General features: G+C 43.8%; 1 protein-coding gene across 1 annotated transcript in view; it reads left to right on the forward strand.

The window, feature by feature from the left end:
• Positions 1-16055, forward strand: part of FMNL1 (formin like 1) — a 97619-nt gene that overhangs the window by 57929 nt on the left and 23635 nt on the right. The window contains exons 5-12 of the mRNA XM_069751374.1: positions 1344-1424; positions 2026-2163; positions 2316-2412; positions 5788-5864; positions 6275-6368; positions 6443-6517; positions 11259-11369; positions 11540-11689. Coding sequence (XP_069607475.1) covers positions 1344-1424; positions 2026-2163; positions 2316-2412; positions 5788-5864; positions 6275-6368; positions 6443-6517; positions 11259-11369; positions 11540-11689 — 823 coding nt within the window. The remainder of the gene's footprint in view (positions 1-1343; positions 1425-2025; positions 2164-2315; positions 2413-5787; positions 5865-6274; positions 6369-6442; positions 6518-11258; positions 11370-11539; positions 11690-16055) is intronic.

Genomic DNA, 16055 nt, shown 5'->3' on the forward strand with positions numbered 1-16055 from the left:
AAACAATAGACTTTATCCCTTTAAAGACCTTTTCACCTTTTTACAAGGGTGCCCAGAGCCACGGACCGGGTCGCAGCCACCGTGAAATCCCCCTGTGAAAACCGGACCCGGTACCGAGTACCCCACGGCCCTGGCAGGCAACTCATCTACATGTTACTTTTCAATTACTGGTCCTGTGTTGCAGTCTTTTATTATAGAGCAGCATTTACAATTCTGCTCTAAAACATTAACATGTTTACAGACCTATCCCTTAATGCAGGGGCTTTTTTTTTCTTAGAAGGCAGAAGGAAAATATTTAACATAAATGTCAAAATCATTTTCATAATTTGGGAAAAAATCATTTCTACAATAAAAAGGGAACTTCCCCGTTCATCCCGTATTGCTGCTTGTTTATGTGATCTTTGTACAATGTGGAAGTCAGAAGAGTTACAGGTTCACTTAAAGGAAACTTGTCATGTAAAATAATGCTATTAACCTGCAAATATGGGGTTAATCTATAGATTAATAGCAATCTGATCTGAAACTGCAGCAAGATTCCCACTGCCAGGAGGAAATTAACTCCCCCCAAAACCCCCAACCCAAACCCCTCCCCCTCCCCCCCCCCCCCCCGGCAACATTAAACTTCCAGCCATATGGGTGGTGCCGGCATGGTTTCAGTCACCGTAATGTGTATAAAGAGCGGTGGCTGTAACCAGGCCCCCTGCACTGACTGACGGTGGACTCTAATGCTGAGCCTATTCAGAAAACTAGGAAGAAGACTGCCAATGTTAGGTGAGAGGCAGGGATGGATTGTGACTATGCAGGAGTGATAAGAGAATTTTGTTTAGGAGATGAGATGGAGATGGAGGACAAGGGAGATGAGCAGCTAAATGCTGTAATGAAATGAATGGGTTGGATTGAGCAAAGTGTAATATTAGGAGTTAATTCCTTTCTTGGAATGTACCTATTGTGCATACTCGGCCAGGCTCTGGTGGCTGAGCTTCTTGGAAACAAGCTGTACACAATGTAAGATAAAAGCAATCAAACCAGGAGAATTGAAAACAGATAGAAAAAAAACAAGTCAATGGCAAACTTGCTTATTTTCAGCAAAGCAAATTAATAATAGGGATACCTCTTTAACTTCTATTCATTGCAGCTGCCATAAAGCACAGACATCGTTCAGTGCTGTCTATACATTCAAATTCAGAAAGGAAGCGTATTACTCCAATATGCTCATTCTCAGGGGTGTTTTATCAATAAAAATATTCCTAGATTGCACAAGCTAGCCATAGATTAAAAAAAGGCCTTATGATAAACCTCCGTTCATACATACCTAAAATGTAAAATTCTGGTTCAAATCACAGGTGGGTGGAAGAATTTCTCAGCAAAGAGGTTGGCGGTCTGGATGCTTTGGTGGAATACCTGTCCTATGCTCAAGGCTTTCCGTAAGTCAAAAATATTCTGAATTGTATTTATATTCTCAAGTTTTTCTATTATGTCATAACTGTGATCTGCGAGTTACATTTCATACATACTGGGTGTTATACAGGAATCAAGAGAACAGAATGCTGGGGTTGTTATTCCTTCTGCCCCTCCACACCAATGGCCCACAACATACCACAACCCCGTTTTAAGGCATGCAAGGATGTCACTTTCTGCTCAGTGGCCCTAATAGTGTTATACTTGGTAATTAAATTGTAAGAGCTTGTTATGTCCATATTATATCTAGATACTAAAGATGCCTCATCCACTTTGAATTCTTGATTCTCAGCTCATCTGTACTTCCATCATGTTGGCTCTATATCAAATTCTGTTAGGGTGTTATGTTTGGTGCATGGTAAATCTTCTGATATATGTACTGAATATGAAGACACCCTATACCACACCAAAATAGTAACCAATATCTGATGATGGTTACCAAAAGGGCATCATTGAGTGTTTGGAGACCTATGGCCTTGTTCAACATAAGAACCTAGCGAATTCCTTGGCAGATACACCAAATGAGGAGTGTCTTACATAATGTTAATAATCCTTTATCTTTTATAGGTATGATCTAGATAGCTCTGATAATGGCACACTGGAAAAACCCAAAGCCATGCAGAGATCCATGGAGGATATCAACAAAAGCAGCGCATCTTCTTCCCCTTCAAACACTCCTTCAAGAGCTCGACACCGGACAACCAAGTATTATTTGTTACTATATTCTTTTTTTTTTCTTTCTAATTACATGTCACCACAAGAGTTGTTTGCTTTTCTTTATGACTGGCCATGATATTCTGAAATCAGTATTCACAGCATTAGAACACGATTTACCATTGTACTCTGTCTCCTAACAGACACAACCGCGCCACAATGAGAAACTCTCGACATGCGAACATGAAGGACGATATACACGTGTGTATCATGTGTTTGCGGGCGATCATGAACTACCAGGTGAGCACGATTTAGACACACATTTGCTCACATTTACTATGTAGTTTACACCCGTTTTGTTGAAAATAGCACACAAAGTTGCACATTTTTGCACAAAATTGTCACAAGTCATGACTTACAAGTTTTCTTAGTGCTTGACTTATTTAACCCTTATCCGGCTGAATAGGTACAATTGTAACTATTCCGTTTTAAAATTGCAATAACTTTTTTTTGAAAAGACGTAGAGGGCTGAAATTTCGTGACATCTCTACATTTTTGGTCCAGAATATATTGGCCAAATTTCAATAAAATATCTCCACCCGCTTCCGAGATAAGGGGTCGAGATCTTTTTGCATCCATAACAAGCTGCATAGGTACAAATGTACCTCATATATTTTGAATGAAGATAATGCAAGGGAAAAAGCATAAATTTTTTTTAATGATAATGCTATTTAACTATTATAAACAAGTAAAAAACTGTTCATTTACATTATAAAAGAAAATGTAAGAAACTTTTTTTTATTGATTTTCTTTGCAAGTAATGCATGTTGGCTTTGCTACAGAGTGTTCATCGCAAATGGGTTTCACACAAACCACACAAGACTTTCTAGTCTTGCGTTGTTTTCGCCTCAGGTCTCTGCAGACATAGCAACTACCAACAACAGGGGAGGGTCCACGACTACCATGAGGTATTTTGGGGCCAGCTGCTGGCTGCGATGCTACCACAATGCATCGTCCAAGCACCATTTCTACTGCACCTCGAATAAAATGGTTTCTCATTATCATTTTGTTTGTACTACGATCTTCAATTGCAATCATACACAGCTGATTTGCGAGATCTTTCAGGAACTTTCTTCGTTGATCCTTTGCCCTGAAGCTTGGATTGTGTTCTCTGTAGATGATGTAGGATGCTAACCCACTGACATCAATCATATTGTAGAAAAATGCCAAAGTCCAACGTGATGTTCGTCGTTTCACAGTGTACTCTCCCAACATTTTATCCATAACATCAACGCCACCTTTTGTTATGTTGTAGTATTTTATTATCTCTGGCTTGGCTGCTAGTGTCTCTTCAACTTCTCCCGTCATGTGCATAGATGATAGAAGCACGACTGATTTGTTCTTCTTTGGTACATATGAACAGACTGTTGCATCATGATTGTAGGCAAAATTTGTCGAGTATACAGGCCTTTCTTTGGCAGGCTGCATGTTGTTAGGTAGGAACCTTTTGTTTTTTCTCACTGTACCAACTAGTGTCATGTTCCAGGAGTTCAATACCTTAGCTAGTTCCATGGTTGTAAAGAAGTTATCGGTGGTGAAATTTCTTCCAGAGCCTTTATACGAGCTCACTAGGTCCAATACTGTTCGTTCTCCAATGTTTACTTGTCGAGGACCATCAGTTGGTTTCCCAGTGTAGAGCTGACCTTGTAAAGGGTAGGCATTTGATGAGTCACAAGCCCAGAAAATCTTTATGCCATATTTAGCTGGTTTTGAAGGTATATACTGGGTAAATTTAGTATGACCTCTAAATGGAAATAATTGCTCGTCGACGGTGATACAATGATATGGCTTGTAGGCTCTCTCCAGATTACTGTTCAGCATTGTCCAGATGTCCCGTATTGGTGCAGCTTTATCTGTTTGCACACGTTCTGCACGTGTATTTTCGTTGTCAAACCTGATAAATCTGAGTATCATCTTGAAGCGGTCACGAGACATGGCTGCACGTATAAGAGGCAGAGCAGCAACATTCCACATTTCCTCCAGATTCTCTTTGTTGGCTCTGTGCACACCAGCAGCAATCAGTATGCCCAAAAATGCATGAAGTTCAGTTTCAGTAAATTGCTTGAATGTTTTTTGTGGTGGCCGTTTGGAAGAATCAGGAAAACGTTGTACCAGTTCGTTGTTGTAAGCATCACAAACTCTCTTGGCCTTTCGATTCGTTTCCCGTAATATGATGTCACACATCTCGGGAGTCATGATGGACTTGAATAGCTCTTTTGCTGTATATAGGTTGCTGATTGCTGCAGGGCCACCTCTTTGTCGTAGGACATTACGAGATTTTGTTTGTGCATTTGGCAGTGGATTACTGCACCATTGAGTTTCATCCTTAGCAGTCCAAATGTCGCCTGCACTTTGAGGCACAGAATCATCCTCAACAATTTCGTCTGATTCGTATTCATTTTCATGCTCTATGACCATTTCTTGTTCAATGTCTGAATCTTCTTCAGTAACATCCACTTGTGGTACATAGTTTTCATCATCAGATGGAACATATGGTTCATCCTCATGCTCAGAATCAGATTCTTCTAGCATTCGCATTATTTCGTCAGACGTAAATCTGTAAATATGAAAAAATGTAAAATAAATAATTTTCCGAAATACTACATTATTGGCTTTTCACAAAATTATACTAACCTGCAAACACGTTTTCTTGGATTATGGCGGAAACTAGATCCAGCATTACTATCACTCATAATGACTTGCTAGATGAATTTTGGCTTCGTATTTTGTGCTGAATATAAATAAAACATCGTAAAACAATATGTAGATACTAATTATTATCCATTTTTCGTATAAAAATTATACCTATAGTGATAAGTTTCATACAAAATATATGTAAGCCAAGTCCAGGCTGAAAGACAATTTGACTGTTCTGTCCCCACATAATGAGAATAAAGGTATAACTGGCTGTTAGATGCTGTGAGACTTTCCTACCTTCGTTTCCAAGAAATTGAAGACTTCACAAGCCTAGAAATGTGTGCTCACAGCAATGAGATGAACAGCAAAATGGCTAATGAGAGGAGGGAGGCAGGAAGACAAGTAGAAGCCACTCCCAGTTTGAATTAACTTAATTGACAGCAACATAAGTGACCAGTAACAACACTGAACAATAGATATCAGCATAACATTTGTAGCTGAATGAACTTTAGTTTCTGAAACCAAGTAAAGTCTTCCCACAGTGGAGGTATATGTGAAGGTACAATTGTACCTATGCAGCCTGTTAAGGTTGTAAAATTATGCAGCCTGACAAGGGTTAAAAAGCTCTGAGAAAAGAACTCATAAGTTTCACAGAGTGCGTGCAATCAACCAAGATAAATACTTACATTTTGAGATATATTAACAGAAAAGCAAACAAATTACATAAATTTTGGCACAAATCTTCATGGCATGGATTTCCTGGTGAGTAGACCATTTTAAATGCCTCAATGTTATCTTGGAGTGATTTGCGCCTTTTAATACATATGGTGCATATCACTCCAGATTTATTTTTTTCTTAGACTGGCATTAAGTCCACACTTATTCCGACTTACAATTCTTTGCGGAAAATAACAGGATCAGCCTCCCATGTATATGATGACATCTTGGCCTCATAGCCTCCCTCTTCTTTATTTTCAGTTGGGCTTCAGCATGGTTATGTCTCACTCATCTTGTGTCAAGCAGATTACCCTCAGCCTCACCAACAAAAATGCCCGGTGAGTAAAGGCAAGCCTTTTTTTAACTAAAGAAAGTGATATTATGTAGGGGTCATGGTTCGAAACCTAGACCTAGTTGAGAACCACGGTGTTTTCAGATCACAAATTGGTCTTTTCAGTCATTGCGAGTTTAGGTCCCATTTATACAATACAGTTTCTTATGAACGACTTCTTCTTCTAAGACTTTGTTAGATGATGGACAACCTTTTTAGGATACGATGGACATTATTTCTGCCTTATTACCAATCACAGTTGCGTAGGTTGCGTCTGGTATTACAGCTCAATGCTATAAAAATGAATAGCAGTCACAACTATGATCGCTATTTTTGGACCAAACTTGAATTACATACACCTCCTTCAGTAACAGAGAACGACAATGCTTTATTATCCATCATCTATTTTGTTTCCAGCACTAAGGCCCTAGTCCTGGAGCTGCTGGCTGCGGTGTGTCTAGTCCGTGGAGGACATGAGTTAATTCTCTCAGCTTTCAACTACTTTATGGAGGTAAAAAGAAGAGGCATCTGTGTAATCCTACATTAAAATTTCTATTCTGCGTTCTGACCTTGATTTTTGTGCAGGTATGTGATGAAAGCTCAAGGTTTGAAAAGCTGATGGAATATTTCAGAAATGAAGACCACAACATCGATTTCATGGTGAGCGTTAAAGCTTGATAACAAATGTGAAATTGGGCCCTTTTCAAATGATGGCCACAAATGGACAAGGTGTGAATGCGCACTTACACACTGTACTTATCTAGCTTTAGTTGTTTTGTACTTTGTACATACAGGCATGTGGCTCCCACTTTTTGGTCTGGGCATTCTATCTACGTATATAGCTTTCCACGGGCAGGTATTAAAACAGTCAGGTCTGGGTCCTGCTTGACCCTCGTCTATTTTGAGGCATGTTTGCAAATAGTTAGATGAATTACAAGAGGTAGGGGGACCATCCTGATTGGGTACACCCAGGAGTGGGATTCAGCCTGTTCTTCCCGGTTTGGTGGAACCCCTAAACTAGCAACCAGTTCCCCAAATCCAGAAGAAGCAGTGCAACGATCCGTTTCCAAAGTCTGATGCTATAGTGGCACGTGGTTACCGGTGGCTGCCGGGTAGATGAGAGCACTCTGCTCCATCTCTCTCTGCAGTGAGGACCAGAGCAAGGGCGGTGCGGTCTTGTGTGGGCGACGGTGAATTTGCAGCTGCAGGGTCTCTGTAATCACAACTGTGCTTATGTAACAATAAGCAGTGAAATCCCTGAAGTGCCCTTGCAAGATATGCCATTAATGAGCAGAGACTGCCATCTACTGGCCAGGCGAAATAAACTGGAACTAACCAGTTACTAACTTCTTTTCTATTGGCTGGCAGTTAATGGTGTCCTGTCAGCCAATCAGAAAAGCAAATGTTACTGTTTGAGGGGAAGGGGTAGGAGGAGCATGGAAAAAAACAAAGCAACAATTGGATATGTGCACAGAGTGAAAGATATAAAGGGGTGGAGGGAGGTTTAGTTCTGGCGGCCATTCAGGCTATACACAGAATGTGAACAAAATGGTTCCTGTAAAAAATTATTTATGTGTGGTCCAAAGCAGCTGTCCTTAACCTCATTATATTAAATGTGTTGGAGCAGAGCAGAACCAGGGACATAGTTACTGAAAGGGGACAAGGACAGGAATGGCCCTGAACAGGAGGGGAACATTATTATAGGAAGGGACCCAGGACTGGGGGATTAGGCATTATTACAGGAAGGGACACAGGACTGGGGGATTAGGCATTAGTACAGGAAGGGGTCCAGGAATGGGAGATTAGGCATTATTACACGAACGGGCCCAGGACTGGGTATTAGGCATTATTATAGGAAGGGGTCCAGAACTGGGGGATTAGGCATTATTACAGGAAGGGGCCCAGAACTGGGGGATTAAGCATTATTATAGGAAGGGGTCCAGAACTGGGGAATTAGGCATTGTTACAGGAAGGGGCCCAGGGCTGTATGATTAGGCATTATTATAGGAAGGGGCCTAGGACTGGGGGATTAGACATTATTATAGGAAGGGGCCCAGGACTGGGGGTTAGGCATTCTTATAGGAAATGACCGAGAACTAGGAGATTAGGAATTATTATATGAAGGGGTCCAGGATTGGGGGATTAGGCATTATTATAGGAAGGGGCCCAGAATGGAGGGGGGCACATCCTTTAACTTTGTTTCTATATAAAAGGTTCATAGTTATTTAACCAATAACCACACTGGCGCTGCACGTATATGAAGGAGAAGAGGGGGTACAATAAAGCAGCTGGTATTTAGACAGAAGCTGTGCTGACCTCTGTCAATTAATTGGACACAAATAATAAGCGTTAAAAATACCGCGCTAAAAAATATATATCTCTCACTACAGAGGATCGGTAGAAACAAAGGATACCACTATTTCTAAACAAAGGTTTGGTGGATATCCACAATAAAAGAGAACGCTATAACCAACAAAAGAGAACGCTATAACTGACAGGCTGCAGTCAAAAAATATAGGATATATCGGTGTCTCCGTAGGAAAAGTGACGTCACTTTCAGGTCGAGCGGCTGAGCAACATCGGCCATCTTCCTCCTTTCCTCGTGTAACCAGGGACGCTACCGGCCGGGGCGCCTCTGGCTCTGCCCGTCGCGACACTTCCTCCTCTCTGCACGCTCCAGTCCAAGAGCGGCACAGGAACTATACATACCGGAGGCATTTACCCCAGGAATCACAGGGCAACTTGATGCAGCATTATACAGGTATGAGAATTAGACTATACATGCACCAGGCTGTTAACCATTAAAACCTCCAACTATTGAACGCTCATAGGGAAGGTTTATATATCCTATATTTTTTGACTGCAGCCTCTCAGTTATAGCGTTCTGTTTTGTTGGTTATAGCGTTCTCTTTTATTGTGGATATCCACCAAACCTTTGTTTAGAAATAGTGGTATCCTTTGTTTCTACTGATCCTCTGTAGTGAGAGATATATATTTGTTAGGTTCATAGTTATATTTGATAAGGACCTCCTAAATTGTAACCTCCTCAATTGTAGTCATGTTTTTAATAAAAATTAAAGATGGCCCGCAATTTTGTCCAAGTTTTTAATTTTGGCCCCCTGTGTATTTGACTTTCACATCCCTGCATTAGAGTTTCCGCTGAACCTGTTGATATCGGCAGGTTCAGCCGACATTAGTCTAATGTGTATGGGGGAAGGGATATAGACCCTCTACTACATTAGGATTAGCAAAGCATGACACAGTTTGCTATAAAACATACAAGAATCATAACTCCGTCCCCTCAGGTCCAGCACGAAACATAACACAGCCTTAGGCTAGGTTCATATTGCGTTAGTGCAATCCGTTTAGCGCCTAGCGCTAGCAGATTGCGCTAACGCAATGTTGTTTTATGGGGTCGCGTTAAACGTCCCCGCTCTCGCAGATCTCCGATCTGCGAGAGCGGGGAACGGACATCGGGCGCGCCACAAAACACCGGCACATCGCTAGCACGTGCCGAAAATGCCACGCGCTAGTGATGCGCGTCCCCATTGCTGTTAATGGGCGCGCTAACGGACGCGTTGCACGGCGTTAATTTTGCCGTGCAACGCTGTCCGTTAGCGCGGTCACATTAATGCAATATGAACCTAGCCTTAGCTTTGACATAGTGTTCCTTTATAGCATGTTTTACTAAAATGCAATTCTAATCTAATTTTCATGAATACCTATTATTATTATCATTATACATTTTTATAGCGCCATTTATTCCATGGCACTTTACATGCAAAAGGGGCAAATATGGACAGGTACAATAAACGTGAGCAAACAATGCACTTACAAGTACAGAAGGAGAGATGACCCTGCCCTCGAGGGCTCACAGTCTACAGGGGATGGGTGAGGATACACTAGTAGAGAGTAGACTGCGGCGGATCAGTAGACTGAGGATCACTGCAGGTTGTAGGCTTGTCGGAAGAGGTGGGTCTTCAGGTTGTTTTTGAAGGTTTCCATGATAGGCAAGAGTCTGATGTGTTGGGGTAGAAAGTTCCAGAGTATGGGGGAAGCACAGGAGAAGTCTTGTATGCGGTTGTGGGAATAAGAGATAAGAGAGGAGTAGAGAATGAGATCTTGAGAGGATCAAAGGTTGCGTGTAAGTAAGTTCTGGGAGACCATGTCAGAGATGTATGGAGGAGACAGGTTGTGTATGGCTTTGTATGTCATAGTTAGGGTTTTGAACTGGAGCCTCTGGACAATAGGAAGCCAGTGAAGGGCTTGGCATAGAGGAGAGGCTGGGGAATAACGGGGAGACAGGTGGATTAGTCGAGCAGCAGAGTGTAGGATAGATTGGAGGAGTGCCAGAGTGCTAGAGGGGAGAGAGAGTAGGAGGTTGCAGTAGTCGAAGCGGGAGATGATAAGGGCGTGCACTAGTGTTTTTGTGGTTTCATAGTTAAGGAATGCATGGATCCGGGAAATATTTTTGAGTTTGAGTCAGCAGGAGGAGGCAAGGGCTTGTATATATGGCTTGAAAGAGAGGGCAGAGTCGAGGATCACCCCGAGGCATCGGGCATGTGGGACTGGGGAAAGGAAAGTTTGCCGCCATTGACATTGATGGATAGGTCTGGTGGAGGGGTAAAGTGAGATGGGGGAAAGTTGATGAATTCTGTTTTGTCCATGTTCAGTTTTAGAAAGCGAGCAGAAAAGAAAGCTGAAATAGCAGACAGACATTGTGGGATTTTGGTCAGTAAGGAGGTGAGGTTAGGTCCAGATAGGTAGATCTGCGTGTCATCAGCGTAGAGATGGTACTGCATACCGTGGGATTCTATGAGCTGTCCCAGGTCGAAGGTGTAGATGGAGAAGAGTAGGGGTCCTAGAACTGTGCCTTGGGGAACACCAACAGACAGGGGGGTGGGAAGGAGGTGGTGTGGGAGAGGGAGACACTGAATGTTCGGTCAGTTAGATATGACGAGATCCATTATAGGGCCAAGTCTGTGATGCCAAGAGATGAGAGAATCTGTAGCAGGAGGGAATGGTCCACAGTGTCGAAGGCAGAAGACAGGTCCAGGAGAAGGAGGACAGAGTAGCGTCGCGTGCTCTTGGCAGTTAGTAGATCGTTGGTGACTTTAGTTAGGGCAGTTTCAGTAGAGTGATGAGGTCGGAAGCCAGATTGTAACTGGTCAAAGAGGGAGCAGGTGGAGAGGTGGGGGGACATTTCAAGATGAACATGCTGTTCCAGTAGTTTTGAGACAAAAGGGAGAAGAGATACCTATTAGCACAATATTGAAAAAAATAACAAAAATAAAAGAAAACTATATATAATCCCTTATCAAAGTAAGCTGTAGCCTGATGTGTCCAAAATGTCAATTCGTTCATGAACATATATTGTTTAACTTGTTCTCTCCTTTTGCAGGTGGCATGCATGCAGTTCATCAACATTGTGGTGCATTCTGTGAAAAACATGAATTTCCGGGTTTACTTGCAGTATGAATTCTCCCTTTTGGGGTTGGATGAATACCTTGAGGTCGGTTCCCGCATATTCACAATATAATACATATACAAGTAATGGACAGGACATGTTATGGTCGTAAATGCAACTAGTGTTATATAATTGGCTTATAGAAAGGAAATTTCTTCTGGAAGTTTACTGTCCTTGTGCCCCTTAATCCTCAGGGTTTTTCTTCTATATTTCAGGGTCTAAAGCATACAGAGAGCGAGAGGCTCCAGGTCCAAATCCAGGCTTATCTTGATAATATCTTTGATGTGAACAACCTCCTAGAAGATACAGAGAACAAACATGAGATGTTGGAGCATGTAGAGGACCTACAGGGAGATGTAGCACATGTAAGTGATGTCAGGAGGACCACCATTCTACAACACAGGCACGGTCTGCAGCTACATTCACAGTTGTGCTGAAGGCTGCTTTGCTTATATATTGCTTTGTGGACATGGTTTCTTACTAGCAAGGTCAGCTACGCATTTGAACAAGCAGAAGATATAGAGCGATTTAAAAGGATCGTCCATATTAAGACTGGGGTTGAAGGGTAACTTTGGGAGCAGCACACTATAAGATTGCTGTATGCCACTGTAAGGTACACAGGGTGGTAGTCATGGGCGAGGGGCTGCTGTGTTCTCATACCCTGGCACCCCATAAGTAAATAGTGTCCCATTTCCCTTGCACTGTGGGTGTACTTTATAACTCTCAAGGTTTTTCTAATACACTTATTACTTGCCCTGCTCCTGTAAGCTCATCTATCTGGGTTATATAGCTTTCTGTTTTGATTCTGGCTCTGCAAATTCCAATCTAGAGACTGGAATCGGACAAACAGACCAGGGCACATCACAGGTGGGGGTTGGGGCTACATCTATTTGAGTGACACCCAGGGCCGGCTCCAGGTTTTTGAGGGCCCCGGGCGAAAGAGTCTCAGTGGGCCCCCCTTTAACACATACCCCGATTCATGATCGCATATAAACACAGCCATGTAGTATATAACACTGCCCACGTAGTATATAGCAGCCCACGTAGCATATAGCAGCCCATGTAGTATATAGCACAGCCCACGTAGTATATAGCAGCCCACGTAGTATATAGCAGCGCAGCCCACGTAGTATATAGCAGCGCAGCCCACGTAGTATATAGCAGCGCAGCCCACGTAGTATATAGCAGCGCAGCCCACGTAGTATATAGCAGCGCAGCCCACGTAGTATATAGCAGCGCAGCCCACGTAGTATATAGCAGCGCAGCCCATGTAGTATATAGCAGCGCAGCCCACGTAGTATATAGCAGCGCAGCCCACATAGTATATAGCAGCGCAGCCGAGCCCACGTAGTATATAGCAGCGCAGCCCACGTAGTATATAGCAGCGCAGCCCACGTAGTATATAGCAGCGCAGCCCACGTAGTATATAGCAGCGCAGCCCACGTAGTATATAGCAGCGCAGCCCACGTAGTATATAGCAGCGCAGCCCACGTAGTATATAGCAGCGCAGCCGAGCCCACGTAGTATATAGCAGCGCAGCCCACGTAGTATATAGCAGCGCAGCCGAGCCCACGTAGTATATAGCAGCGCAGCCCACGTAGTATATAGCAGCGCAGCCCACATAGTATATAGCAGCGCAGCCCACGTAGTATATAGCAGCGCCACTCACTCAGGCACTGGTAGGAGCTCCTCCTGAATCTGCCTCATAACTTCAGCAGCACAGCAGCCAGCCAGGGGCGGAGAGCAGAGCAGAGAACGTGCTCTCTCCGCCCACAAACAATGTCACACTGGCTGCCTTCTCTTAACCCCTATGTGTGCCTGCCTGGCTGCACTCACTGAGTGAGAAGATGCTTGTGTCAGAGCTGGCACATAGGGGTTAAGAGAACGCAGCCAGCAGTGACTTTGTGGGCAGAGAGAGCACGTTATCTCCTGCTCTGCTCTCCCAGCTGTATCTATGACAGCGTGAGTGGGCCCCCCTCTCTCCCCAGGGCCCCGGCATTTGCCCGGTGTGCCGGGTGCTGACGCCGGCCCTGGTGACACCAGTCGAGCACGCATGGTCAGATCAGACTTCACTCTCCTCTCTACTTGGAGATGGCACTTCAAAGCATCAGCAGACGCAGTCAGCACCACATATGACCAAGCTTACAGGTGCCGTCCCTTAAGCTGATAAGCTTTGTGATATACTTTCTAATGATCAGCAATCATAGGGATTGCCAGCTGAACGGATGGCAATGTAAAGCAGGTAAATGGATGCAGTAACATAGAGGCGCAGAGCAAGGGTTAACAGAGGTATGGTTAAATTAACACAGGAGGAATTCTCCTCGCAGGGAAAAAAAGGGTTTTAAGCTAAAGAACGCGAAGAACAGGATAACTTAAGGCCACAGTCTATGCATTTAACTGTTTCACTTATCATAAGTCCGATGCTGATCACTTCTCCAAAAACGAAAGTTGAATGCCAGCAGATGCCGGCGTTACGACCTTCAGGCTTCCCCGCCCAACAAATCCGTGTGCACTCTCCTGGTGGTCACCGGTCTGACCTGTTGAGCCCCTAATCCATCACGCTGCTCTGCAGCCGGGAGTGTTTTACCACAATCTCCCGCTCGGCATGCTCTGCAATCGGGAGTTCTGCACAACACTCTCCCACTCGGTTTGCTCTGCAATTGGGATTCCTGCACAATACTCTCCTGCTCAGCGTGCGCCGCCCTTAATTCCTCTCACTAGTGTGCGGACTAACTCTACCTGCGGCACACAACAGGTGCCTCCTCTCTCTCCTCTCTGGCGAGAACTTCTCCTGTCCTCTCGCTTACCACGCCCCCTCTCAGCAGGTCATCAGTCCTCTCCGTCTCTAATTTCCGTGCAACAAGAGGAGTGGCCCCAGCAGTTCCAGATACGGTGCTCTGCCAGCACCCACAGCCCGGTCTTCTTCCTTACAGTACTTCAAAGCAGCATCCAAGCAGAGAGGAGAGTGAAGTCAGCTCTGAACAAGCATGCTGGACTGCTGTCACTCACCTATATGTATAACCGCCTCTACCAGTTACATTCCCTGTTTTGTTTGTCCGATCCCAGTCTCCATATCGAAAGCAGCAGAGCCATAATCAAACCAGAAAGCTATATGACCCACAGAGAGATGAGCTTGCAGAAGCAGGGCAGGTACTAAGTTTATTAAAATATGGCAGTTGGGAAGCGTTAGGACTAGTGATGAGTGAGTGTGCTCATTACTTGGGTTTTCCGAGCATGCTTGGGTGGTCTCCGAGTATTTTGGGCGTGCTCAAAGATTACACAGCTTCATGACTTGCGGCTGGTAAACAGCCTGAATATATGTGGGGGTTGCCCGTTTGTTAGGAAAACCCGAGTACCGTGTACATCACCAGTTAGGACCAATGAAATGGGGTGAAATTAGTAATGGAAAATCTCTTTAATAATGTCCCCTAAGTTCCCCCATGTACAGCTCCCCTACACATAGTATGGTGTCCTCAGTGCGCCCCAAAACAGATTTGAATGCTCATCAAAGTGGTATTCACACTGTATGATGTTCCCCTCTGTAGTCCCCACACTTTATGATGGCCCCTACATTAATCCCCACTTTAATAGCCCCAACATTAGTTTCCATACTGTATGAGGGCCCCCCACAATAGTATTCACACTATATACTGACCCCCACATTAGTCCCCAAGTTGTATATTGGCCCTCACATTAGCACCCATACTATATAAGGGCCCGCCACAATAGTCCCTACACTATATGATGGTTCCCACATTATATAACGGCCACCACACTTTGAGGACCCCCCACAGTTGCCCATAAAATGTATGAGAGTCCCACTCCCAACCATACGAGGGTCCAACTCAATATATAATGCAATTATAGTTACACAATAAGTTTTAAAATAACAAAAAATCATATACTCACCTAATCCAGGATCCTGGAGAGTCCACCGGGCAGACCAGCGCGTAGTTGTCCCTACTCTACCGCTCTCATACACAGCAGGTTGATGCAATGGCCAAGGTGCCAGCACACTTACAGAATGTCAAAGTCCCAACATGCGACTCTGCATACCGATACAGTAAAGTGTAGCGTACAACCGGGTGGGTCCCTCTGAGCGCAGGACCCGGGCCACTGCACACTCTGCCTCCCCCCCAGGTAGCTACACTACTGGTGGAAACATAAGCCACCAGCAGAGAAGACTCTGATGAAATACCTAGTTGTGCTACAAGCAGACATTTCACTTTCTGAGCTCCAAAAGCAACAAATGGAAATATCTCCATGATGAAGGAACATAGCACAACACGGAAACGAGCCACAGACTCCTCAGAGCTGCTCAAGGAATTTTAAAATGTATTAAATGCAATTGTTTTGAGCAAGTAATAGGTCTTCTTTAAGGCTGCCCTAAAGGAACATTGATTGCATGAGGTATGGTTCAAGCACTGATTAAAAATGTTTCCCTACAGTTATGCCTATAAATCCTGACGTGACGACAACACATCTCTTCCTGCCCCTGGAATATGCATGTGGTTTCCATTTCTCCATCTAATGATAGAATATCGTAAACATGAGACCCTTTGGAAGCACTGGTGCACCAAGATTCACCAACTTTTTGGAGAACTGTAGTTTGCAGAATTGAAAATTCAGCTCTGGAGTACATGGTTATATTTACACATGGCAGAGTATTGTAGAAATCTTTAGCTAGTACGGGTTCACAGTTGCAAATATTATTTCTGCATAATAGTTTTC

This window comes from Ranitomeya imitator, chromosome 2 (assembly GCF_032444005.1).
Source record: "Ranitomeya imitator isolate aRanImi1 chromosome 2, aRanImi1.pri, whole genome shotgun sequence".
NCBI lineage: Eukaryota > Metazoa > Chordata > Amphibia > Anura > Dendrobatidae > Ranitomeya > Ranitomeya imitator.